At 32.9% G+C, this 27598-nt stretch overlaps 1 protein-coding gene across 3 annotated transcripts in view; it reads left to right on the forward strand.

Annotated features, from left to right (window-relative positions):
- LOC148955988 (protein eva-1 homolog C-like) overlaps window positions 1–27598 on the forward strand; it is a 163073-nt gene that overhangs the window by 40407 nt on the left and 95068 nt on the right. For all 3 annotated transcript variants that reach the window (XM_089088568.1, XM_089088614.1, XM_089088490.1), the window contains exon 2: window positions 26738–26940. In XM_089088568.1, coding sequence (XP_088944694.1) covers window positions 26738–26940 — 203 coding nt within the window. The remainder of the gene's footprint in view (window positions 1–26737; window positions 26941–27598) is intronic.

Consider the following 27598-nt stretch of genomic DNA (forward strand, 5'->3'; position numbering starts at 1 on the left):
TTCAGTTCTAAATTTTTCTGTAGAAGATAGGAAAAGTTATACTATGATTGTGATTATTTTCCAGTGAAGATAAAGGATGATTTTAAATTTGTTTAAAATGATAATATACCATGTAAAGTTTCACTTTAATTCTAATTTTCTTAAATTCAGTTCCGATTTTTTGCAAAACATTTCTACATGTTTAAGTTAGGTTAGGTTAGGTTAACTTATCATGAGCGCTCATGATAAGTTAACCTAACCTTTTCTGGCGAGTATGGTTAGGTTAGGTTAGGCTAGATTAAGTTAGATTAGGTTAGGTTAGGTTAGGTTAGCCTACGTACGCTTCACGTAGGTTAGCTTAGGTTAGGTGAGAGACAGGCAAAAAGTTAGGTGTATGATTAGGTTAGGTTAGATTAAGTTAGGTTAGGTTAAGTTAGGTTAGGCTAGGTCAGCCTACGTACGCGCTGCGTACGTAGGCGTTACACTAGCCTAGCCTAACGTAACCTAACCTAATCTAATCTAACCTAACCTAATCATACACCTAACTTTTTGCCTGTCTCTCACCTAACCTAAGCTAACCTAAGTGAAGCGTACAAAGGCTAACCTAACCTAACCTAATCTAACCTAACTTAATCTAGCCTAACCTAACCTAACCTGACCATACTCGCCAGAAGAGGTTAGGTTAACTTATCATGAGCGCTCATGATAAGTTAACCTAACCTAACTTAAACATGTAGAAATGTTTTGCAAAAAATCGGAACTGAATTTAATAAAATTAGAATTAAAGTGAAACTTTTTATCTTCACTGGAAAATAATCACAATCATATTATAACTTTTCCTATCTTCTACAGAAAAATTTAGAACTGAACTTTAAATTTTTTATGTCTTTGAGATATTATGAACTGAAGTGGAAGGTTTTTCATTTTCATTGGTAAAATTCAGAATTGAGCTAACTTTTTTCTCTTCTTTAAGAAAATTCAGAATAGAACTTGAACATTTTGCACTTCTTTGAGAAAGCTCTAAATTAAAGTGGAGTTCCTTATCTTCATGTTGAATATTCACAATCAATGTATAACTTTTTCTATCTTCTATGAAAAATTTTGAATAGAACTTTAAATTTTTCATCTCTTTGAGAAAAATAAGAACTGAATTTAATAAAAATTATAAATAAAGTGAAACTTTTGATCTTCATGGAAAATAATCACAATCATAGTATTATTTTTTCTTTCTTTCATCTAAAAATTTAGAATAGAACTTTATATTTCTTTATTTCATTGTGGAACTTAAAAATGAAGTGGAAGATTTTTATTTCCTCTGGAGAAATTGGAATTGAAGTGTGTTCTTTGGTAAAGTTCAGAAGAGAACTTGAACTTTTCTTCACTTCGTTGAGAAAACTTTAAATTGAACTAGAACTTTTTATCTTCCGTGAAAATATTCACAAGTATGGTATTACTTTTTCTATCTTCCACCGAAAAATTTAGAGATTGAACTTTAAATTTCTTTATGTCCTTGTGAAATAAAGAACTGAAGTGGAAGATTTTTATTTTCTCTGGTGAAATTAGAATTGAATTGTGTTCTTTAGTAAAATTCAGAAGAGAACTTGAACTTTTCTTCACTTCGCTGTGAAAATTGTAAATTGAACTAGAACTTTTTATCTTCCTGGAAAATATTCACAAGTATTGTATTACTTTTTCTATCTTCCACCGAAAAATTTTGAATTGAATGTTAAATTTCTTTATGTATTTGTTAAATAAAGAAGTGAAGTGGTAGATTTTTATTTTCTCTGGAGAAATTAGAATTGAATTTTGTTCTTTATTAAAATTCCGAAGAGAACTTGAACTTTTTTATCTTCTGTGAAAAATTTGGAACAGTATTTTAAATTTTTCATCTCTTCGAGAAAATATTCACAGGTATCGTATTACTTTTTCTATCTTCCAACGAAAAATTTAGAATTGAACTTTAAATTTCTTTATGTGTTTGTGAAATATAGAACTGAAGTGGAAGATTTTTATTTTCTCTGGTGAATTTAAAATTGAATAGTGTTCTCTGCTAAAATTCAGAAGAGAACTTGAATTTTTCTTCACTTCGTTGAGAAAATTTTAAATTGAACTAGAAATTTTTCTCTTCGGGAAAATAGACACAATTAGTTTAGTAATTTTTATGGTGTACTACGATAAAATGTTAGTTGGTCTTTAATTTTATATAGTTAAGTTGTAATTTAAAAACTGATTTGTATAATTTGAATTTATCTAGTGTCCTTCTTCGTTTCGTTTTTTATTTTATAATTTTTATAATAGACCTTGAATTTTTATTCACTTCTGTGAAAACATTTTCCGTTGTACTAGAGCTTTTATCTTCAGGGAAAATATTCACAAGTATGGTATTACTTTTTCTATCTTCCACCTAAAAATTTAGAATTGAACTCTAAATGTCTTTATGTCTTTGTGAAATAAAGAACTGAAGTGTAAGATTTTTGTTTTCTCTGGAGAAATTAGAATTGAATTATGTTCTTTGGTAAAATTCTAAAGAGAACTTGAACTTTTATCTTCTGTGAAAAATTTGGAACAGTATTTTAAATTTTTCATCTCTTCGAGAAAATATTCACAAGTATGGTATTACTTTTCCTCTCTTCCATCGAAAAATTTAGAATTGAACTCTAAATTTCTTTATGTCATTGTAAAATAAAGAACTTAAGTGGAAGATTTTTTTTTTCTCTGGAGAAATTAGAATTGAATTGTGTTATTTGGTAAAATTCAGTAGAGAAATTGAACTTTTCTTTACTTCGTTGAGAAAATTTTAAATTGAACTACAACTTTTTATGTTCCGTGAAAATATTCACACGTATGGTATTACTTTTTCTATCATCCACCGAAAAATTTAGAATTGAACTCTAAATTTCTTTATGTGTTTGTGAAATATAGAACTGAAGTGGAAAATTTTTATTTTCTCTGGTGAAAGTAGAATTGAATTGTGTTATTTGGTAGAATTCAGAAGAAAACTTGAATTCTTCTTCACTTCGTTGAGAAAATTTTAAATTGAACCAGAACTTTTTATCTTCTGGGAAAATATTCAAAAGTATGGTATTACTTTTTCTATCTTCCACTGAAAAATTTAGAAATGAACTTTAAATTTCTTTATGTCTTTGTGAAATAGAAAACTTAAGTGGAAGATTTTTATTTTCGCTGGATAAATTAGAATTGAATTGTGTTCTTAGGTAAAATTCAGTAGGGAACTTGAACTCTTCTTCACTTCGTTGAGAAAATTTAAAATTGAACTAGAACTTTTTATCTTCCGTGAAAATATTCACAAGTATGGTATTACTTTTCTATCTTCCACCGAAAAATTTAGAATTAAACTCTAAATTTCTTTATGTCTTTGTGAAATAAAGAACTGAAGTGGAAGATTTTTGTTTTCTCTGGAGAAATTAGAATTGATTTGTGTTCTTTGGTAAAATTCCGAAGAGAACTTGAACTTTTTTATCTTCTGTGAAAAATTTCGAACAGTATTTTAAATTTTTCATCTCTTCGAGACAGATCTGAACTAAAGTGGAAAATTTTTATATTATTTGGAAAAATAGAAATGATCAATGACTAATTTATTTTTCATTGAGAAAATTCAGAAGAAAACTTGAACTTTCCTTGACTTCGTTGAGAAAATTTTAAATTGAACTTTAAATTTTTTCATCTCTTTGAGAAAAGTCGGAACTGAATTAGAATTGAATTGTGTTCTTTGGTAAAATTCAGTAGAGAACTTGAACTTTTCTTCACTTCGTTGAGAAAATTTAAAATTGAACTAGAACTTTATCTTCCGTGAAAATATTCACAAGTAAGTTATTACTTTTTCTATCGTCCACTGAAAAATTTCGAATTTAACTCTAAATTTCTTTATGTCTTTGTGAAATAAAGAATTGAAGTGGAAGATTTATGTTTTCTCTGGAGAAATTAGAATTGAATTGTGTTCTTTGGTAAAATTCTGAAGAGAACTTGAACTTTTTATCTTCTGTGAAAAATTTCGAACAGTATTTTAAATTTTTCATCTCTTCGAGACAGATCTGAACTAAAGTGGAAAATTTTTAAATTATTTGGAAAAATAGAAATGATCAATGACTAATTTCTTTTTCATTGAGAAAATTCAGAAGAGAACTTGAACTTTCCTTGACTTCGTTGAGAAAATTTTAAATTGAACTTTAAATTATTTCATCTCTTTGAGAAAAGTCGGAACTGAATTAGAATTGAATTGTGTTCTTTGGTAAAATTCAGTAGAGAACTTGAACTTTTCTTTACTTCGTTGAGAAAATTTTAAATTGAAATAGAACTTTTTATCTTCCATGAAAATATTCATAAGTATTGTATTAATTTTTCTATCTTCCATCGAAAAATTTAGAATTGAACTATAAATTACTTTATGTCTGTGTGAAATAAAGAACTAACGTGGAAGATTTTTATTTTCTATGGCGAACTTAGAAATGAATTTTGTTCTTTGGTAAAATTCAGAAGAGAACTTGAATTCTTCTTCACTTCATTGAGAAAATTTTAAATTGAACTAGAACTTTTTATATTCCGTGATAATATTCAAAAGTATAGTATTACTTTTTCTATCTTCCACTAAAAAATTTAGAATTGAACTTTAAATTTCTTTATGTCTTTATGAAATTAAGAACTTAAGTGGAAGATTTTTATTTTCTTTGGATAAATTAGAATTGAATTGTGTTCTTTGGTAAAATTCAGTAGGGAACTAGAACTTTTCTTCACTTCGTTGAGAAAATTTAAAATTGAACTAGAACCTTTTAGCTTCCGTGAAAATATTCACACGTATGGTATTACTTTTTCTATCTTCCACCGAAAAATTTAGAATTGAACTCTAAATTTCTTTATGTCTTTGTGAAATAAAGAACTGAAGTGGAAGATTTTCGTTTTCTCTGGAGAAATTAGAATTGAATTGTGTTCTTTGGTAAAATTCCGAAGAGAACTTGAACTTTTTTATCTTCAGTGAAAAATTTCGAACAGTATTTTAAATTTTTCATCTCTTCGAGACAGATCTGAACTAAAATGGAAAATTTTTATATTATTTGGAAAAATAGAAATGATCAATGACTAATTTCTTTTTCATTGAGAAAATTCAGAAGAGAACTTGAACTTTCCTTGACTTCGTTGAGAAAATTTTAAATTGAACTTTAAATTTTTTCATCTCTTTGAGAAAAGTCGGAACTGAATTAGAATTGAATTGTGTTCTTTGGTAAAATTCAGTAGAGAACTTGAACTTTTCTTCACTTCGTTGAGAAAATTTTAAATTGAACTAGAACTTTTTATCTTCCGTGAAAATATTCACAAGTATGGTATTACTTTTTCTATCTTCCACCGAAAAATTTAAAATTGAACTCTAAATTTCTTTATGTCTTTGTGAAATAAAGAACTGAAGTGGAAGATTTTTGTTTTCTCTGGAGAAATTAGAATTGAATTGTGTTCTTTGGTAAAATTCTGAAGAGAACTTGAACTTTTTATCTTCTGTGAAAAATTTCGAACAGTATTTTAAATTTTTCATCTCTTCGAGACAGATCTGAACTAAAGTGGAAAATTTTTAAATTATTTGGAAAAATAGAAATGATCAATGACTAATTTCTTTTTCATTGAGAAAATTCAGAAGAGAACTTGAACTTTCCTTGACTTCGTTGAGAAAATTTTAAATTGAACTTTAAATTATTTCATCTCTTTGAGAAAAGTCGGAACTGAATTAGAATTGAATTGTGTTCTTTGGTAAAATTCAGTAGAGAACTTGAACTTTTCTTCACTTCGTTGAGAAAATTTTAAATTGAACTAGAACTTTTTATCTTCCGTGAAAATATTCACAAGTATGGTATTGCTTTTTCTATCGTCCATCGAAAAATTTTGAATTGAACTCTAAATTTCTTTATGTCTTTGTGAAATAAGGAACTGAAGTGGAAGATTTTTATTTTCTCTGTTGAAACTAGAATTGAATTGTGTTCTTTGGTAGATTTCAGAAGAGAACTTGAATTCTTCTTCACTTCGTTGAGAAAATTTTAAATTGAACCAGAACTTTTTATCTTCCGGGAAAATATTCACAAGTATGGTATTACTTTTTCTATCTTCCACTGAAAAATTTAGAAATGAACTTTAAATTTCTTTATGTCTTTGTGAAATTAAGAACTTAAGTGGAAGATTTTTATTTTCTTTGGATAAATTAGAATTGAATTGTGTTCTTTGGTAAAATTCAGTAGGGAACTTGAACTTTTCTTCACTTCGTTGAGAAAATTTAAATTTGAACTAGAACCTTTGATCTTCCGTGAAAATATTTACAAGTATGGTATTACTTTTTTTATCTTCCGCCCAAAAATTTAGAATTTATCTCTAAATTTCTTTATGTCCTTGTAAAATAAAGAACTGAAGTGGAAGATTTTTGTTTTCTCTGGAGAAATTAGAATTGATTTGTGTTCCTTGGTAAAATTCCGAAGAGAACTTGAACTTTTTTATCTTCTGTGAAAAATTTCGAACAGTATTTTAAATTTTTCATCTCTTCGAGACAGATCTGAAATAAAGAGGAAAATTTTTATATTATTTGGAAAAATATAAATGATCAATGACTAATTTCTTTTTCACTGAGAACATTCAGGAGAAAACTTGAACTTTCCTTGACTTCGTTGAGAAGATTTTATATTTAACTTTAAAGTTTTCCATCTCTTTGACAAAGGTCAGAACTTAATTTAAGAAAATTTAGAATTAAAGTGAAATTTTCTATCTTCATAGAAAATAATCACAATCATAATATAAATTTTCTTATCTTCTGTGGAAAAATTAGAACTGAAATTCAAATTTTTTATGTCTTGGTGAACTTAAAACTGACGTGGAAGCTTCACCTACGAAATACTAAGAAACCTTAGCTCAGAAAAGCCTGAAATATCCAACTACTCATCCTAAACTAGAAGTTTAAGACAACAAACGCCTATGAGGGACTAAGAATCCTAGCTCTGAAAAGTCCGAAAAGCAAACTACACCTCCCGAATCACAATTTTCTGAAAGCACACACCTATGAAATGCTAAGAAATCTAGCTCAGAAAAGTCAAAAATAGCAAACCGCTCATTCCCAAATCATAGGTTTCAGTCAACCCACACCTACAAAAGGCTAAGAAATCCAGCTCAGAAAAGTCAAAAAATAGCAACCCACACATCCCAAATCATAGGTTTCAGACACCACATACCTACGAAAGACTAAGAAATCTGGGTATGAAAAGTCAGAAATAGCAAATTGCATACCTCAAATCATAAGTTTCAGACAACAAACACCTATGAAATACTAAGAAACCTTAGCTCAGAAAAGCTTGAAATAGCAAATTAACCATCCCAAATCATAGGTTTCAGACAACACATACCTATGAAAGGCTAAGAAATCCAGCTCAGAAAAGTCAGAAATAGCAACCCACCCATCCCAAATCATTGGTTTCAGACAACACACATCAACAAAAGACTAAGAAATCTAGCTTAGAAAAGCCCGAAATAGTAATTTACATATCCCAAATCATAAGTTTCAGACAACATTCTCCTACGAAATACTATGAAACCTTAGCTCAGAAAAGCCTGAAATAGCAAATTACACACCTCAAATCATAAGTTTCAGACAACACGCACCTACGAAATACTAGGAAACCTTAGCTCAGAAAAGCCTGAAATAGCAAATTAGACACCTCAAGTCATAAGTTTCAGACAACACATACCTAGGAAAGGCTAAGAAATCCAGCTCAGAAAAGTCAAAAATAGCAACCCACTCATCCCAAATCATTTGTTTCAGACAACACACATCAACGAAAGACTAAGAAATCTAGCTTAGAAAAGCCCAAAATAGTAATTTACATATCCCAAATCATAAGTTTCAGACAACATTCACCTACGAAATACTATGAAACCTTAGCTCAGAAAAGCCTGAAATCGCAAATTAAACACCTCAAATCATAAGTTTCAGACAACTCACACCTACGAAATACTAAGAAACCTTAGCTCAGAAAAGCCTGAAATAGAAAACTACTCATCCCAAACTATAGGTTTCAGACAACAAACACCTTTGAGGGACTGTGAATCCTAGCTCTGAAAAGTCAAAAAAGTAAACTACAAATCCCAAATCATAGGTTTCAGACAACACACACCAACGAAAGACTAAGAACCTTATAACCCAAATCATAGGTTTCAGTCAACACACACCAACAAAAGAATAAGAAATCTAACTTAGAAAAGCCCGACATAGTAATTTACATATCACAAATCATAAGTTTCAGACAACATTCACCTACGAAATACTATGAAACCTTAGCTCAGAAAGGCCTGAAATAGCAAATTAGACACCTCAAGTCATAAGTTTCAGACAACACACACCTACGAAATACTAAGAAATCTTAGCTCAGAAAAGCCTGAAATAGCATACTACTCATCCCAAACTAAAGGTTTCAGACAACAAACACCTATGAGGGACTAAGAATCCTAGCTCTGAAAAGTCCAAAAAGCAAAACTACAAATCCCAAATCATCGGTTTCAGACAACACACACCAACGAAAGACTAAGAAATCTAGCTTAGAAAAGCCCGAAATAGTAATTTACATATCCCAAATCATAAGTTTCAGTCAACACACACCGACGAAAGGCTAAGAAATCCATCTCTGAAAAGTCCAAAAGCAAACTACTCACCCCAAACTATAGGTTTGAGACAACAAACACCCATGAAAGGCTAAGAAATCTAGCTCAGAAGAGTCAAAAATAGTAATTTACATATCCCAAATCATAAGTTTCTGACAACAAACAACTATGAAAGGCTAAGAAACCTAGCTCTGAAAAGTCAGAAATAGCAAACTACTCATCCCAAACTATAGGTTTCAGACAACAAACACCTATGAGGGACTAAGAAATCTAGCTTAGAAAAGCCCGAAATATTAATTTACATAACCCAAATCATAAGTTTCAGTCAACACACTCCCACGAAAAGCTAAGAAATCCAGGTCTGAAAAGTCCAAAAGCAAAATACTCATCTCAAACTATAGGTTTCAGACACCAAACACCTATTAAATTCTAATAAATCTAGCTCAGAAAAGTCAAAAATAGTAATTTACATATCCCAAATCATAAGTTTCTGACAACACACACCTATGAAAGGCTAAGAAACCTAGCTCAGAAAATTCAAAAATAGCAAACTACTCATCCCAAACTATATGTTTCAGACAACTAACACCTATGAGGGACTAAGAAATCTAGCTCAGAAAAGCCCGAAATAGTAATTTACATATCCCAAATCATAATTTTATGACAACATTCACCTAAGATACACTAGGAAAGCCTAGCTCATAAAAGTCTGAAATAGCAAACTAATCATCCCAAACTAGAAGTTTCAGACAAGAAACACCTATGAGAGACTAAGAATCCTAGCTCTGAAAAGTCCAAATAGCAAACTACACATCCCAAATCATAGTTTTCTGACAACAGACACCTATAAAAGGCTATGAAATCCAGCTCAGAAATGTCAAAATAGCAAACCACCCATCCCAAATCATAGGTTTCAGACAACACATACCTATGAAAGACTAAGAAATCCAACTCAGAAAATTCAAAAATAGCAACCCATACACCCCAAATCATAGGTTTCAGACAACATACATCAACGAACGACGGGACCCGGGGAGGGCCTTTGGGGGTCTGGGGGGCCGGGTGGGAGCCCGGGGAACCTTTTGGGACCGGGGGTTCCTTTGGGGTTGGGGTAGGGGGATCGGAGCCCTTTGGGTCGGGGTAGGGCGATCGTGGCCCTTTGGGATTGGGGTAGAGGACCTCACGACACTGTTCAAATGGAACTTGTGTATTATGACGACCAGAGAGTTTCACCCTCAAATCCTCTTCTAAAATCATCTTTTAAATCATCTTTTAAAATGTCTCTAACTGTTTCGCCGAAATAATTCCCTAAAACGGTTTCGCCCAAATAATCCCTAATCGTAGCTTCAGCGTATTCCTTTTGTTTTTGGCATCTCTGTGCTGACGCATTTCAAATTTCTAGGAAACCCTTTCCTACGTTAATCTCTTCATCTCATAAATTTCCTAGCTACACTATTAAGGTTTCGTTAGAATATCAATTTATCTCTCCGACTTAAAGCTCAGTGAAGCCGTATTTAAAAATAGAATTTCTATCTCTTTAGACTCCCGCATAATTCTAATTCCTGACAGTAAAGATCAATGAAGCCCTATTTAAAAATAGAATATTAATTTTTCTCTCTGACCTAAAGAACGTTTATCCCTCAAACCTAAGATTAAAGAAACCATAATGTTTCTTAATTCCCCCTTCGTGAATCAATAATTTCCCCGCCGATTATGTAAATCAAGTTCTCAGGTTAGGTTAGCCTAAAGATTAAAGAAGCCATAATGTTTCTTAATTCCCCCTTTCGTGAATCAATACAGTCCCCGCCGATTATGTAAATCAAGTTCTCAGGTTAGGTTCGCCTCAAGATCAAAGAAACCATAATGTTTCTTAATTCCCCCTTCGTGAATCAATAATTTCCCCGCCGATTATGTAGAACAAGTTCTCAGGTTAGGTTCGCCAAACAATCTCATAACATTCGCGTCGAGCATGTACATTCTCAATGACAATGAATCATAAAACAGACATGAATTGCTATTGACATCCATAAATGTGACAAAGTTCCTGTTTTTTCATTCTCACTGACAAAAACCATAAAACAGGAACATAAATTGCTGTTGACATCCATAAATGTGAGAAAGTTCCTGTTTTTCCATTCTCACTGACAAAAACCATAAAACATCCATAACCATCCATGAAAAAAATCAAATAAATTGACCAACACACATAACCGTCCAAGAAAACAACCATAAATGTGAGAAAATTCATGTTTTTCCAAGTGAGAAAAATTCTGTTTTTTCATTCTCACTGACAAAAACCATAAACCACGTGGTACGTTCTGTATCAATAGGGGCCATTCTACTAATGAACCCTCTCATGATATTCTATGACTACTGGATCGATACGATTACCCATGAGAAAAAAAACAAATAAACGCGCATCCGTGATCTTTCTTCTGGCAAAAAATACAAAATTCCACATTTTTGCAGATAAGAGCTTGAAACTTCTATAGTAGGGTTCTCTGATACACTGAATCTGATGGTGTGATTTTCATTAAAGTTCTATGACTTTTAGGGGTTGTTGCCCCCTTTTTTCGAAAATAAGGAAAATTTTCTCAGGCACATAACTTTTGAGGACTAAAGTTAATGAAACTTATATATTTGAAATCAGCATAAAAATTTGATTCTTTGATGTATCTATTGGTATAAAAATTCTGTTTTTTAGACTTTCGGTTACTATTGAGCCAAGTCGCTCCTTACTTACAGTTCGTTACCACGAACCATTTGAAATCAAGTCCACATCATTGTTGCTTGTTTTGTTTTTATTTTTTTGGGGGGGGGGGAGGAGAGAACAACCAACACAAAAAAATATAAAACGCTAATAATATGGCAAACCTGAGCATGTAAAGTATTCGAAAGGATAATGAGGTTTTTGGGGCAGGGAACCATCCCGAAGATGCCTGGACTTCGACTATGTCTTCCTTAAAAGAAAACTGAACTTTAATTTTGTATCATTCAATCCTAGTTTGTGTAATTATTTTTTGAGGCATAACCCCTCCTACTATTTGAATGACCCCAGGGAAACTGGGAATTGTTACTATCCTTGATCATAATATTCATTTAAATCGGATGACATTAGAGTTGCTTCCGTTGTGACGTCGTGTTGAATACCCTATTCGATTCAAGATCTCCAAATGGACCATGAAAAGCATACATTGTTACCCCAAAGTAGCTCTCATTAAAAGACAAGGCTCTATAATGAGCTAAATTAACCTCCAGATCCATGCATACCAAAGGTGGTGTCAAATAAAATTCCAGATTTTAGTAACCTTTGACATCTTTAACCAATGGAACCAAAGGGTTTTGTATTACCTTTCGAGGGTGTATGCAACTTTTAAACTCTCGATCTCCGTCGAACCATTCATATAGCCTTGCGTTGATTCCAGTATTTAAAACAATAAGGTACCTAGGTTAGGTTACGTATTTAATATATGCTATGCTTTACCCCCACCCCCGCTAAAGTGCAAAAATATATCCCAAAATTATTTCTAAACTATTATATATTCAACCTAATTTATTTTATTTCTTTAGCATTAACCAAACTTGACTTTTTAGAGAGGCCCATATAATGGGAAAGTACCGGCAATTTTTATCAAGGAAAAGGAGCCAACAGAGAGAAATTTAAGTTCATAGAAATTTAAGACTGTGGTGGACCACAGTCTTCTGCTTGTGCCGAGAGGGCCTTTTCAGCTGTCAATTTGATACTTGTGTATTATAGTGACCAGACTTTTGTTCTTGATCTGTTCTAAAAATCAGTTTCTCTGTGTACACTATGAGTTAATTAGATTAGCCTGAGTGAGATAAAATTTTATGAAGTTATATTTTAATTAAATATTTAATATGTATAGTTGGTTAGGTTAGATATTTAATATAAGGTGTTCTGGACTGCCTGCTTTCCATAATTTTCTGTTGTAGTTTCCATAATTTTGTCACTAAAGTATTATATTTTCATCACATTTTGGTATCTTTAATAAGCTAATTATCTCCGAGTGCACATAGATACACCGGTTTTTACAACAAATCAAGAATAACAGTGTGGCCGCTATAATACACAAGTACCGTCAATTTAAATAAAACAAAATTGAAAAATAAACGCAGCTTTACCCTTAATGCTGTTCTGGGTGCTAAACCAAATCATTATCAGGGACTGGAAGCCCCGATGAGTATGGTGAAAGAGGGTACAGAAAATCTGCAACTGCGAGTGCCGCCATGGCCTCCGACTCAGATAGTGATACTAATCTCATATTGCTTGTCATTTTCCATGTTTTGTTTTTGTAGTTTAACGAAATTGGAACCTCAGACAACTCAAAGTTTCTCAAATGATCCAAATTGGTTGTTGTACTTCTATGTAAAACAATATTTGCAATTTTCTCAATTTGAAACATTCTGGTTGTGCAAAACGTTAAGTTTAAAAGCCACTTCCACTTTTAAAAATAAAAGACGCCGTTATATAGATGTCTAAGGCAACTTAAAATATAGGAATAGTCATGGCCTTAATTGTGCTTTTTTGGGGTTACATCCAACTCGACCTTGCAAAAAGAGAGAAGGGTCCCTTAACGGCATTTCTGAGAAAAATATTATTTCAACATTAAAACATTGAGCACACGTTAGACCATAACCCCCAGGTTCGCATCTTTGATCAGTTTGATTTTTTTTTCCCTGTATTGCTTGTAGGCAGTAGCTTATATTAGGGAGAAGTTACAGAAGCAACCCTCCCCCCCCCCCCCACTGAAATTCTCACAAAAGGGAAAAGGGAGATTTGTATGTAAACTCTTAATAGAGAAAACGTCGCTGTCGCGGTAGCGACAGGAGCGATGCCCCAGTTTAATCAAAAAAGGTTTTTGTTCATCACTAACACGGAAGCAAAATAAAGATCTAGAAGTTAAGCGGAAATTTGGTTCACAAATTGGTAAATAACAGGTCCCAGCAACAGGTTTTGGGAAATATTATGTAAGAACACAAGGTTAAACTTCGATTTTAGCCCCTGATTTGTATGAGAATTGTCATTTGGGACGAATTTCAGACCAGTTCCGGGTGTTTATGGTGCTAAAAACAGTCAAAAATAGCAGAAAAAGAGCGACATTTTTGGCCTGAATAAAATGTTACTCTAATTCTTTTAAGTAGAGTGGGAGTACATGTACTGCATTAAAAGGAAAAGAAAACGAGGGATGGAGAGTGAAATGAAATAAAATGTCTTGAAAAATATTTTCATAGATAGCTCTATACTTTCATAGATAGTACTTTTCCGACAATCCACGTGTTGCGCTTCGCGTAACACGCGAGAAAAAATTTACATTTGACAGTGAACCCGGAATGGTAACTAGTGCTTCGGTTAATCTTAGCAGTAAAAGCTTATTGCGAAAAGAAATTTATAGTGATTTCGAAAAAGAGCCTGAAGCCCCTTGACAATGGCGTCAAATCGAAACAAAAAGCAAACCATTGAAATCAGCATGGTCGAAAACCTTTTGTAGGATAATTAAAGTCCCCCACCTTGAACACCAAGGAAAATGACTTTTTTTAATGGGTAGCACTGATCTGTCTTCCTTTTTTTCTTTCTTTTTTTTCTAGAAGTGCTAGGGGGTGGCCAGAGCATCATACAGAGGTCTTTGATTGCTCATTCGAAAGGGAATTAAATTTGTAAGTGCTCTTTTTAAGTGACCGAAAAGATTGGAGGGAAAATCACCCCCTCCCTACATGCCAGCCCCCCCCCCCCCCAACAAGTCCTATAAAAATTTTGAGATAACTATTTTGTTTAAAATAGTTCAAAGGTCCAATATATATGGTTTTGATGACGATATGGCCCTCCATAGTCCCTGGGGAAGGGCTGTATGTGGAATCGGTATCGTGCGTATTGGTATCGCATGTATAGTATCGGGAATATCTGTATCCGCTGTTGTTTTTTTTTCAGTCATTTTGTAGCCTCATTTTTTAAAGTATTTCCCGGCAAGGTATCATGGTTGCAGCGGCAGCTGCAACCTAGTAAAGAGCGAACCGCAGGCCATAGTAACCAAAAGTTAAAAAACGCGTTTTGAAAAAAGCTGCCTGTTGAAAAAAAATTCCTGTCTAACACTGACTCAGGAATGTTAACTATTATTTCGGTTTGTCTTAATAGTAAAAGTTTATTGCGAAAAGAAATCTACGGTGTTTTCAAAAAAAGCCTCAAACCCCTCGAAAATGGTGCCAGATCAAAATGAAAAGTGTACCATTGGAATCAAAATAGTCAGAACCTTTTACAGGGAAGTTACAGCTCCCCACCCTGAAAAAAAACAAAAACCACTTTTTTGCATCGGTAGTACTAATCTGTCTCCTGTTTTTTTTTGTTTTTTTTTTCAACCGGTCTAGCGGGCTACCAGAACATTATAAAGAAATTACTAATGGCTCGTTCAAAAGCTATTCTTAAATCTACGTGCTTTGAGGTATAAGGAAATATATTTTTACTTTGAAATAAGTTGAGCTTTCTTGTCTGCAAAATGAACACACAGAAATTTATGTACAAAAACTATCTTTTAACTTTTACAATTGTTTTTTTTAAATACATTTTTGTTAGTTTCTGTAAAGTAAAAGTTTATTGCAAAAAGAAATTTATGGCAATTAAACCCCTCGAAAATGGTGTCAGATCAAAATAAAAAGTTTACCATTGGAATCAGCAAGGTCGAAAACCTTGTACAGGGAAATTACAGCCCCCTTCTTGAACAAAAAGGAAAATCACTTTTTTCGTCGGTACCACTAATCTGTCTCCCGCTCTTTTTCTTTTTTTCAACAGGCCTAGTGTGCTACCAAAACATCACAGAGAGATGCTTAATCGCTCATTTTAAACCTATTACTCATATCTACGTGCTTTTTATCCATTTTACAATCCAAAAGTGCCGTATAGCACTAAATTTCGGCACTTTTGGTACCACTTCTTAATTGGAAGTGTTTGGAAGCATAAAACGGTACCATTGCAAAAATTATGGCCCAAAGCCCCTAACTGGGGGTTTTATTATACCCCTCACATATACTTCCATTCCAGACCCTCTTAGTAAGTTTCATAAATCACTTACTCGTTTTAAAAGCAAAAGATTATTGCGAAAAAAAAAAAAAATTAACTAAAACTAAAAAATTTTCAACTGAAAATCTACCAAAAACTAAGCTTGAATGATCAACAGTTTTGAATTGAACCTTTAAATTTCACGCTGCGATGAAGCCTGTGGGCTAGTTCTAACGGCGATAATTGAGGGGAAAAGATGTTCTTGCCCCCGTAGTTTTCTGCTCCTGCCTAGGTTTCGAAAAACACCTTTTTTGGGTCATTTCATTGGAAAAGATATTTTTTTCATTAAAACAAAATGGGGGAAACAGCCGAAAGTGCACTTTGTGGGAATGTGCTATCAATTCAAATTTATAAAAAGCGATTAGGTATAAATATAGGCTGTTAAATGAATCCTTAAACAACTCCCTTTTGTTACAGTAGCCTTCTAGTTTCTGCCAATCAATATGTGGTTTATAAAGCTCTATCTTCATTATGGCTTTTTCAGGCGAAGTCAGCCGAGTAAAAACAGCTCTTTGTTCATCGCAAAACAAACGTTCCTGAAAAACATGTATTGTTTTGTGAAGTATGGATGATGACCTTCATGTTATAGACTGAAAGTTTTTCGTAGCTGTCAAGGTTGTTTTCAGTATTTTCTATAGGTGTCTTACCTTCCCGAGATCGGTAATAATTAGAAACTACATTAAAAATAAGTTATCAACTGAAACTAAGGAATGCCATTCAAGCTTATAACAAAGAAACACTATTGCGTATAAATAAAAAAGATCATAGCAACGTTAAATCTACTTCGAATTTTTATCAAAAAACGAACAAAGATTAATTTAAGAAAAAAAAAATTTTTCCGAGGGAAGCGAAGAGCAAACTTGAAACTTAAAACGGACAAAAATTATTACTTCACAGCCTATTTAATATACATTAAAATAACTAGTACAAAAACCAACTAATTTTGTTTCCCTATTCTTTCAGGATTATACAAAACTAGCGCTTTACTGAAAACACAAAAGTCAAATATAAAAAACAGGATTATTGATTTAAGAGTCAAAAGTGAGTATGCAGCCTAACCAAACTAAATGAATCTATAAAGCTTTCCATAGTCTCTTACATCAGTTGTGACATTGGTAACTTTCAGTATACAATTAAATTGTCTTAAAAACATAAGCGTAAAACTATTTTTTTTCTTTTAATAACCGCAAAGTAATTGAACAGCATACAGAAATATTGGATTGATTTATCAAGCAGCATTTTGCTCTCACCAGATATAATACCAATAGTGGGTAATATACAGTCTTAAATTGTAAGAAATATGATTTAGTATCACTTGAAATGGAGATCAAATAAGACATAATATGAACTCTGGAAATCAGATTATTTCTCTCTATACAAGATGCGAATTTCAAGCTATGATACAAATTCTAAAGCTATTCTATAGTCCTAATACTATCAAGATGGCCTTACTTCGAACTTGCGTACAAACTAATCATGACACATTGTCCTTTTCAAAACCAAAACGAGAGCCAGTCATTGAACTGAGCCATTGTGCAGAAGTGATACCAAATGAAACATAAACAAATAAAGTTCAATCTTAAAATGGATTGTTGCTGTATCTTATAAGGGATTGATCCTAAAAGGGATTGAAAATATTTGACTCGATAAATAGTGACCTTAATTGGTTTGCTTTTACTGTACCAAAACTCCTATATTATTTTGTGTTTTAGGTAAAGCGCTAGTTTTGTATATTGCTAAAAGCATAGGGAAACATAATTAGTTGGTTTATTTGTACTAGTCTTATTGATGTGTATTAAAGCGACTGTGAAGTAATAATTATTGTTCGTTTTAAGTTTCAACTTAGCTCTTTACTTCCCTGGGAAAAATTGTGTTTTTTTTTAATTAATTAATATGAATAGGATGGTAGATAGGGGGACAAGAGTTTAATTTTATGATTGTAGGACTGAAAACAACCATACCCAATAAATATTTATCTATATATATATATATATATATATATATATATATATATATATATATATATATATATATATATATATATATATATATATATATATATATATATATATATATATATATATATATATTTTTTTTTTTATATATATATATATATATATATATATATATATATATATATATATATATATATATATATATATATATATATATATATATATATATATATATATATATATATATATATATATATATATATATATATATATATATATTAGTATTTATTATATATATATATATATATATATAGATATATATATATATATATATATATATATATATATATATATATATATATATATATATATATATATATATATATATATATATATATATATATATATATATATATATATATATATATATATATATATATATATATATATATATATATATATATATATATATATATATATATATATATATATATATATATATATATATATATATATATATATATATATATATATATATATATATATATATATATATATATATATATATATATATCCTTTCAGTGCCCATTTTATCAGTTATTAGATCCCCGTATGTGCAGATGATTTTGTTTTAAAGTTTATAGAGAGGGGGCGTAGAGACAAATCTGAATAAAACATGAAAATAACTCGTGAAAAAAGTGATAGCAGTGAAAAACAGTGAAAAAAACGACAATTTAGTGAAAAAAAGATCATAAAAACATTGAGTTTACGAATAGACCAGAGGCAAAGGGTTAATTGTTGAAGTTCCTGGTCACGTGCGAACAGTGGCCACCCGAACCTCTCCATATAAAATTAATTATCATTGTTGATAGGTTACTTCCTTAGTAAAACTCTGTTTATTTAATTAGAGGGAGAAAGAAACTAAATATTGGCTTTTAAGGAATAAAATAGCATATATCAAAATAACAGATGATCCTTTGTATATTAGCCAAACAATAATCACATGGATTATAAGTTTTGGGGCCAATAGCAGGGGGGATTAACCCCTCTCCTTTTAAAACACCCTTTGTCATGCCTTTCAATACTTATCATGCGTATGCAGTAGGTTAGTGCATAGCCCCTAGAGTAGGATTTGGTTTGGGACATTTCTCAATTTATTTTGTTGGACGTGATCAGTTTGAAACAAAGATGTCTTTCATTAGACAGTGGGACCATGGAGACTTTTAGAATGTTGAAATAACAAAAGCCTAACAACTGATGTTTCACAAGGTTTTATGCCATTATCTTCTCATGGCTGCCATGTTGGACTGCCAGCTGACACCTTTTTATTATACTTCTATATCTTTATTGCCAAAAAATGTCACTGTTATCTCTGCTATCTTGAACACATCGTTCGGGCTTAATGTTTTTTTGTTTTGTGAAAAAGAAAACTTTATATTTTAATACTTTTTAAAACTCGTTTGGACAATAAATAAGCGTCAGTATAATAATTAGCTATTTTTATATTTCGTAGAATTCTTTCCAGTCAATATCAAGCTTAATATTTTAATGTTTTATTGTCTTGAATACATAGTTACATTCTTTCTTGGAGGGCCAGGAAATTTCCAAGGTGACTGAAGTCCACAATTTTTTTTTAGTATAAAATGGTTGAATCTTATAAATTGAAGTCTTATATTGAAGATTCTAGTCTTATAAATTGAAGACTCTATAAATAGAAGACTTATAAATTGTTGAGCAGCATTGTGTAAATGAACTTATTTTTTGGGTCCTTTTGCAACAAAGTATTTGTCTTGAAATGTATACCTTGATTTGTCATAGAATTGCTAAGCATTTGTGAAGCATTTTTTCAACCCTTATTCTTTACGCAATTAATAAAAAAAAAAGGTTCTTCAACTTAAAATAAGGAGCAACATTAAAACTTAAAACGAACAGAAATTATTACGTATATGAGGGGGAAGGTGCCCCCTCGTCAATACCCTGTTCTTTACGTTAAATTTCATATTTTGTCCCAATTCTTTAAGAATGACTTCAGAAAAACGGCATTAAATTCGAATAAATAGCTCTTTTAAAATCAATAAAAAATACTTTAGCGTAAAGAGCAAGGTATTGACGAGGGGGCAACTCCCCTCATATACGTATTAATTTCTGCTCGTTTAAAGTTTTAATGTTGCTCCTTACCTTCAGTTGAAAAAACTTATTTTTTATTTAATTTCTGATCGTTTTTTAAATAATGCTGGGAAATTCATTCCCCTTCATGGAAAATTCCCTTCTCCCTTGAAAAATTCCTCCATGGAAAGATACTCCCACGTACCCCGCCCCCCAGCCCTCCCCCACCAGAAAAATCTCCCTGAAAGCGTCTGTATACTTCCCAGTAACCAGTAATATACGTAAGCCGGTGGCTGGCGTTTACCCTCCCTCCGGTGATTACTCCCGCAAAACAAAAAACCCCCTCGTAAAATAACCCCCACGGAAAATATCCCTCTCCCACCGTGGAAAATACCCCCGGGAAATAGCCGCGGAAAATACCCCCCCACCCCGCGGAAAATACCCCCTGGGAAAAAATTTCCTCGGAAAATACCTCCCCCCCCGTGGAAAATACCCTCTGGATATAATACCCCCCCGGGGAAAATACCCCTCGCGGACCCCCCCCCCCCCACTGGTAAATAGCCTCCCTCCCCCCTCCGTAGAAAATAAGGCTTTCCAAATTTGAGAATTTTATTTGAGTTTTATTTTTTTTATTTTTTTTTCCGTAGGTGAAAGGAATTTTGGTACTTGTGTATTATTCGCACTCACTCAAGTTTACGCTGTGTAAAATTCGAGAACTCACCATTTTTTCGTTAGTTTCTTCGTTATTTTAGAAATAAATTTGAGCTATAGATTTGCATATTAGGAGGGGGGAGTAAAGTATAGCGGGTCTACATGCAAAATCGGCTTGGTACAAGTATTCTGCATATTAGATAGATAGCTAGAGAAGTGCACTTTAAAGCCAAATATACGGCCATGAACACGGTAAAATAACATAAATGAAAGGCAAAAATAACATAAACTTTGATCAGCGATCATCATAAAACTCTTAAATGAAACACTGCATTAACTTAAAAATAGTATTTAATACTTGTAAAAATTTTCATTAAAAAAAAGAACTCTTAACACTTGCAAATACACTTAAATGAAACATTACATTTACTTTATACTGGTATTTTTTTTTTCAGTTAACAAAATTTCCAGATACCTCGCTATTCTTCTGTATTTTTATAGTGGCTATATACCTAGAAAGAATTATTTTCTGAGGTCAAACTGTCTAAATACTTCACTCCCCCAGTAAATAGCCCCCCTTCCTCCGGAAAATATCCCTCTCCGTGGAAAAGAAGGCTTTCCAAATTTGAGAATTTTAATTGGGTTTTAATTTTTTTATTTCCGTTGGGGAAAGGAGTTTTAGTACTTTTTTATTATGGTTATTATAAGTTTACGCTATGCAAAAATTCTTCTTAGTTCTTCGTAGTTTTTTTCAGCTTTGCGCGAGACAAGACAAAGACAAGTGATAGAATATATTGGAAACATATAATTTGGGCTATATATTTGCACATAAGGGGGGGGGGGTAAAGTATTTGGACAGTTTGAAGTCAGAAAACAATTCTTTCTAGGTATGGCCACTACAAAATTACAGAAGAATAGCGAGGTATCTGGACATTTTGTTAACTAATTAAAAAAAAAAACCAGTGTAAAGTAAATGTAATGTTTCATTACGTAAATGTAATGTTAAGTGGTTTTTCCAAGTGTTAAGTGTTTTTTTTGTGTGTGTTTTTTATGACCATTTTCCAAGTATTAAGTACTATTTTTAGGTTAATGTAGTATTTCATTTAAGTGTTTTATGATGATCGCTGATCAAAGTTTATGTTATTTGTGCGTTTCATTTATGTTATTTTACTATGTTAATGGTCGCATATTTGGCTTTAAAATACACTTCACTATCTATCTGTCTAATATGCAGAATAATTGTACCAAACATATTTTGCATGCAGACCCGCTATACTTTACCCCCCTCCCCTCCCCCCCCCCCCCTTATATGCAAATCTGTGGCCCAAATTTATTTATGAAGTGACGAAGAAACTAACGAAAAAACTGGTGTGTTCTCGAATTTTACACAGCGTAAATTTAAGTGAGTGGCGCATAATACACAAGTAACAAAATTCCTTTCCCCTACGGAAAAAAAACTCAATTAAAGCCTTATCTAAATAAATCTCAAATTTGTAAAGCCTTATTTTCCACGGGGGGGGGGGGGGTATTTTCCGGTGGGTATGTCCTGGGGGTATGTTCCACAGGGGTCATTTTCCGGGGGTGTATTTTCCGCGAGGGGGTATTATCCGCAGGGGGGTATTCTCCGGAAAGAGTAATCGTCAGGGGGGGGGTAAACACCTAGAACCACGTAAACCATGGCAAAGTTCAGAACTTGCAGCCCTTTGACCGATGATTCTGAAAGGCTAAGTCATCCTCTAAGACTCGATCTTCTACGATTACTGGTTCGATATGATCCCCCCTGGGAAAAAATTTAAATAAACACGCGTCCATGATCTGTCTTCTGGCAAAAAAAAAAAAAATCCACATTTTTTTTTTACATAAGAGCTTGGAACCTCTAGAGTAGAATTCTCTGGTATGCTGAATCTGATGGAGTGATTTTCATTAAGATAAATTGATGCTTTTGGGGCGTTTCTCCCTTTTTCAAAAATTTGGCAAATTTTCTCAGGCTCGTAATTTATGATGGGTACCATTAAATTTGATACAATCTTTATCAAAACTCTGTTTCTTATAGTTTCAATTGCTATTGAGCCACATCGCTCCTTACTTACAGTTCGTTACCCCGAACTGTTCGAAAAATCTTAAAGTCCTTTAATCAAATTCAACAACTCTAGTGCTGTAGGAGTTAAGCCTAAATATATTTGTTAGGTGATAGCTCCCATTGCAGAAAAATATTTTCTTTGTCAAAGACAACATTCATATGAGCTACTTTATATGAAAAGGGTGGTCCTAGGAACTTTGGAGGGGGCTCATTTGATTGTGAATTGGAACTTGTAATGTATTTTTAAGAGCCCAAATTAATCAAAATCCAACAAGTCCCCTTCCTTTAACTTTCTTTTCTGACCGACCCCATGTCAACTCAAAAGACATTCGATCAAGATTTTCGGGTAGCCATTTTGTTCAAAATAGTCGAAAGGCCCAACGAATATGCCTCTGGGGTTTCCCCTACAGGCTCTGTGGTAAAGGCTGTAAATAATGTAAATTGACAGTCTTTTGAATATATGTTTTAGGCTATAATGGAAAAAAGGGCTTGGCAATATCTCAGGAATTACTAGGGATTACGCTGAAACTTTCAGGAAAATTTGACCGAGTTACAGAATTAAATCAACAGCCTTCATATGGAAGGGGTGGACGCAGAAACTTTGGATGGGGTGATCCTTTTGAGAATTGAAAATTTTGGTGCCATTTTCAGGATTCAAAAGCAATCGATGGGCAACTAGCGCCCCTCTCGTGCTTTTCTTTTCTAACAGGCCTCACTTTCCATTCAGAAATATTTTATCAAAATTTCAGATAGCCATATATTTCAAAATAGTTAAAAGCTCCAATAAATGTCTTCAGGAAGGGCAAGACCTCCACAGTCCCTGCCCAAGGGCCGTAAGTAATGTAGGTTGGCAGTCGTCAAATAACATGTTTTATAATGGAAAAGGGGGCTTGTGCAATATCTCAGGATATGAAGGTACCTAAGGGTATGAAGCTGAAACTTTGAGAGAATATTAAGAGGGGTGTCGAACTAAATCAAAATACACTATATGTATCCAGGTATGAAAAGTGCGTATCTGAACAATCTCGGGAGTGATTAAGGGTATTAACATGTTTCAGGGAATGTTATAGTTTCAGGGAATGCTAGGGGCGATGTTGAATTAGAACAAATGACACCATATGCATCCATGTTGTCAAAAGGGCGCATCTGCAATCTTTCTTAGATAGCTAAAGTCATCAGCGTGAACCTTTAATGGAAACTATGATTAAATCGAAAGACACTACATTCATCCAGGTTATCAAAAGCGTGTATCTGCGATATTTCTTCAATGGCTAAGATTATAAAGTTGGAAATTTCAGAAAATGTTTAATTAAATTCAAAGACACTCTGCATATCCAGATTAAGAACCTGGTATCCAAAGCAAGTGCTGAATTCAAATCTTCGGGAATGGCTGAGAATAATAAGTTGAAATTTTCAGAGAATATTGAGAAGCATGTTAAAAAAATATAAAAAAAAACTATGTGCATTCATTATATCAAAAGGGCATTCTGCCATAACTCAGGAACATCAAAAGTGCGTTAAGTTGAAACTTCTAGAGAATCTTAGGGGATATCGAACTAAATTAAAATACCCTATCAACATCCTGGTTGTAAAAAAGCTATATTTTCAATATCTCAAGAATGAATAAGAGCATTAGGTTGAAATTTTCAGGGAATGCTAAGGTGCAAGATAAACCAAACGAAATTACAATATGCACATCCAGGTTGTCAAAAGGACGCGCCAAAAATACCTCATGAACGACTAACGGTATTAAGGTGAAACTTTTAGGGAATGTTGAGAGGGATAGTTGATCTAAATCAAAAGACACAATATGCACCGAGGTTCTCAAAAGGTGTATTTGCAATATCTCAGAAACGGCTATAGTAACTAAACTGAAAATTCTAGTGCCCTTTTTAAGAGTCAAAAGTGACCGGAACGCAACCAACCTGTCTTCTATGCCCTTTTTCTAACATACTCCCTGTCCCCTCTGAAGACATTCGATAAAAATTGTGAGATAGAAATGTTGTTCAAAATAGTTGAAAGGTCTAGTAAATATACATCAGGAGATGAGATGATACCCAGAGGTCCCAGGAGAAGGACCGTAAATACTGTAAATTGGTAATTATTTCAGCAAATATTCTATGGAAAAGGAGGGCTTGTGAAAAATGAATACTCAAGCCAAGCAGAAAACAAACCGATGTTACTACAAACAGGAGTTTTGCTTCTAGAAGATTGGCTCAAAATGTACATTGAATATTCAATATACAGTAGCATTAATTCCTGAAAATCTGAGCAATTCAATATTTAAGATTTTACAATATAGTTCTTTTTTATTGTTGTATGCTATAATTCTAAGTTTTGTAAGTATTTTTTGTTTTCAGTAAAGCCCAAATTACAAAACAACATTAGAATATTTAGGGGGGGGGTTCCAAATTCCTGTTTGCAGTAATTTTTATTTGTCCTCTATCATATGTCGTTTTCTCCCTTTGTTCTCTGAAATCTTAAAGCTGCCTTTTCAGACTGCGTTTCTGAAAAACTTGTTTTTTCTCAAATTCTGGCTGCACAAAAGACCACGAACTTTTCTGTTCCTTTCTATTTAGTAAAATTGTTTTGCTCCTATTAGAAGAAAAGATCATAGTCTTTGTGCTAAAACTTTCTTAGAAATAAAGGAAAACTTCAAAAATAAAAAGGACGATAAAGATTTCTCATTTGTTGAATGGTCCAAGCTACTGCTGCTGGAAAATAGACTAAACTTTCTTTTATTAATTGGAATCCCTCTTCCAGTGTCTTTGGAGGCGTGGAACTGGCGATGGCGACCATAGAATATATAAGAGTAAATAGAGTATTTATAGTATATATAGAGTGTACATAGAGTATATAACTTTATGCACCACGATCGTAAAATACGACATATATGGCTTTGCAAATATACGACATATATGGCTTTGCAAATATACGACATATATGGTTTTGCAAATATGTCTTTGAAAATATACGACATATATGGCTTTGCAAATATATGACATATATGGCTTTGTAAATATGTCTTTGCAAATATACGACATATATGGCTTTGCAAATATGGCTTTTCAAATATACGACATATATGACTTTGCAAATATACGACATATATGGCTTTGCAAATATACGACATATATGGCTTTGCAAATATACGATATATATATGGCTTTGCAAATATACGACATATATGGCTTTGCAAATATACGATATATATGGCTTTGCAAATATGGCTTTACAAAAATATGAAATATATGGCTTTGCAAATATGGCTTTGCAAATATACGACATATATGGCTTTGTAAATATGGCTTTGCAAATATACGACATATATGGCTTTACAAATATGTAGAAATGAATAAGGGCAGGAAAGTTCTTAAGGGAGAATACTGGATATTCTTCGCGTTGAACAGGTCCAATTAGACCATAAGCAAACTAGGTTAATGATCAAAAAGAGTATTCTCTTGTACTGACCTCTTTTTGTGCTGTTCCTAAGTTGTATTCTATAGAAAAACTACACGTATGTGCCTGGATATGGGTTTGTTAACAAAGAACAATTGATTTTTTGTTTTCCATTACTTTTCATCAGAAAAATCGCTGTATCCATCGGGGGCTACCTGGTTTGTATTCCCCCTTCGCAATTTTGGCATGACTCATAAAAAGTAGCAAAAGCACGTATAAAGAAATATTTGTAGTGTTTTATAAAGTTTACCCCCCCTCCCCCTCTCAACACACACAAGCGGAAATAGCACCCCATCCCGCGAACAAAAGACTTGGATACGGGCTTGATCAGAGATCAATTATTAAAAATGAAGAAAACACTGTCAATTACCGTTATTTAGTCTAGTACCAAAAAGAAAAAAAAGAGATTTCTATCCCATGCGTCTGTGTGGGAAAGCGTGCTTAAATTCTATAGATTTATTTTTTGAGAGCTAAATATATTATTGATTATTTCTAGAGGGAAAGATGGTACTACCTTATATAACCAGGGTAACTAATCCCTAGGTTTGACTAAACAATGGGAGATAAATCTAGACTAACAATGACTTGCAGTTTCTGAAAAGACAAATGACTCCAATTTTCAAGCTCGTTTAATTCTTTATAAATATTAAGCCTGTAAAATGAACGCAATCTTTTCTGGTCATAATTTTTACAATTAAACTTTCTGTTTCTCCAAGTATATATTCTCAAAATTGGAGAAACTTTTTCCAAAAAGAAAAGTTTTGTATTTAAAATATTAAGAGGTTCTGCATTTATTTTCAGCCCTGTTATCAGGAACATTAAGAACATTTCAGACAGCTGCTTGTGAGGGGCAGGACCTTGATTTGAGGTGTCCCACTGGAACAGTTGTCAATATACAGGTTGCTCAACATGTTCGGGTGTCATCTGATGTATTTGTTTGTGCAAGTCATTTCAGCAATCCAAGACGAAACTACGAGAACTGTCAATTAACTAGTAATATGCAGGTAATTAAAGTACTGTCTTTTCTTGATTGCAACCAAAAAGGATAGTCAATTAGCTAGTTTTTAATTAGTAGTACGGTGTCAAGGTACTTATTTCAAGAATCCATTGACTATTTTGGACCTTAATTGATGACATCCATTCTTTTCATGATATTACCTATATTAATCAGTTTTAGAAAAAAAAAAGAGGGAATGTCCAATCGGCCAATCTCCTGCAAATTTTGACTGTATTCCTGGTTATTCCAATAATCTTAGTCCTGCATTTAACTACTGCTACTACTAATAACTCACCGCAGCATCAAGCCGCCTGAGGCCAACACAAGCTCCTCCTCCAGCCCAATCCGTTCAGAGCCTCCCTCTTTACACCCTCCCAGGAAGTTCCCATTTCCTTTAGGTTTTTGTTTATGACATCCTCCCACGCCAACCGTGGAAGAGCTCCTTTCCGTTTAGCCCTAGACGGCTGACCGAAAAGGACAATCTTTGGCAATCTGTCATCATTCATCAGCAGAACGTGCCCTAGCCATTTCAGCCTTTCTCTCATTATAGCCCTAGAAAGAGGGATTGAACCGCACTTTTTGCACAGCCTACTGTTTGAAATACGGTCAGTCAGCTGGGTACCCAGAAGAATCCGTAGACAATTTCTCTGGAAAACATTTAGCAA

Source organism: Artemia sp. Qi Xiang Cuo, chromosome 1, assembly GCF_049724085.1.
Source record: "Artemia sp. Qi Xiang Cuo chromosome 1, ASM4972408v1, whole genome shotgun sequence".
Lineage (NCBI taxonomy): Eukaryota > Metazoa > Arthropoda > Branchiopoda > Anostraca > Artemiidae > Artemia > Artemia sp. Qi Xiang Cuo.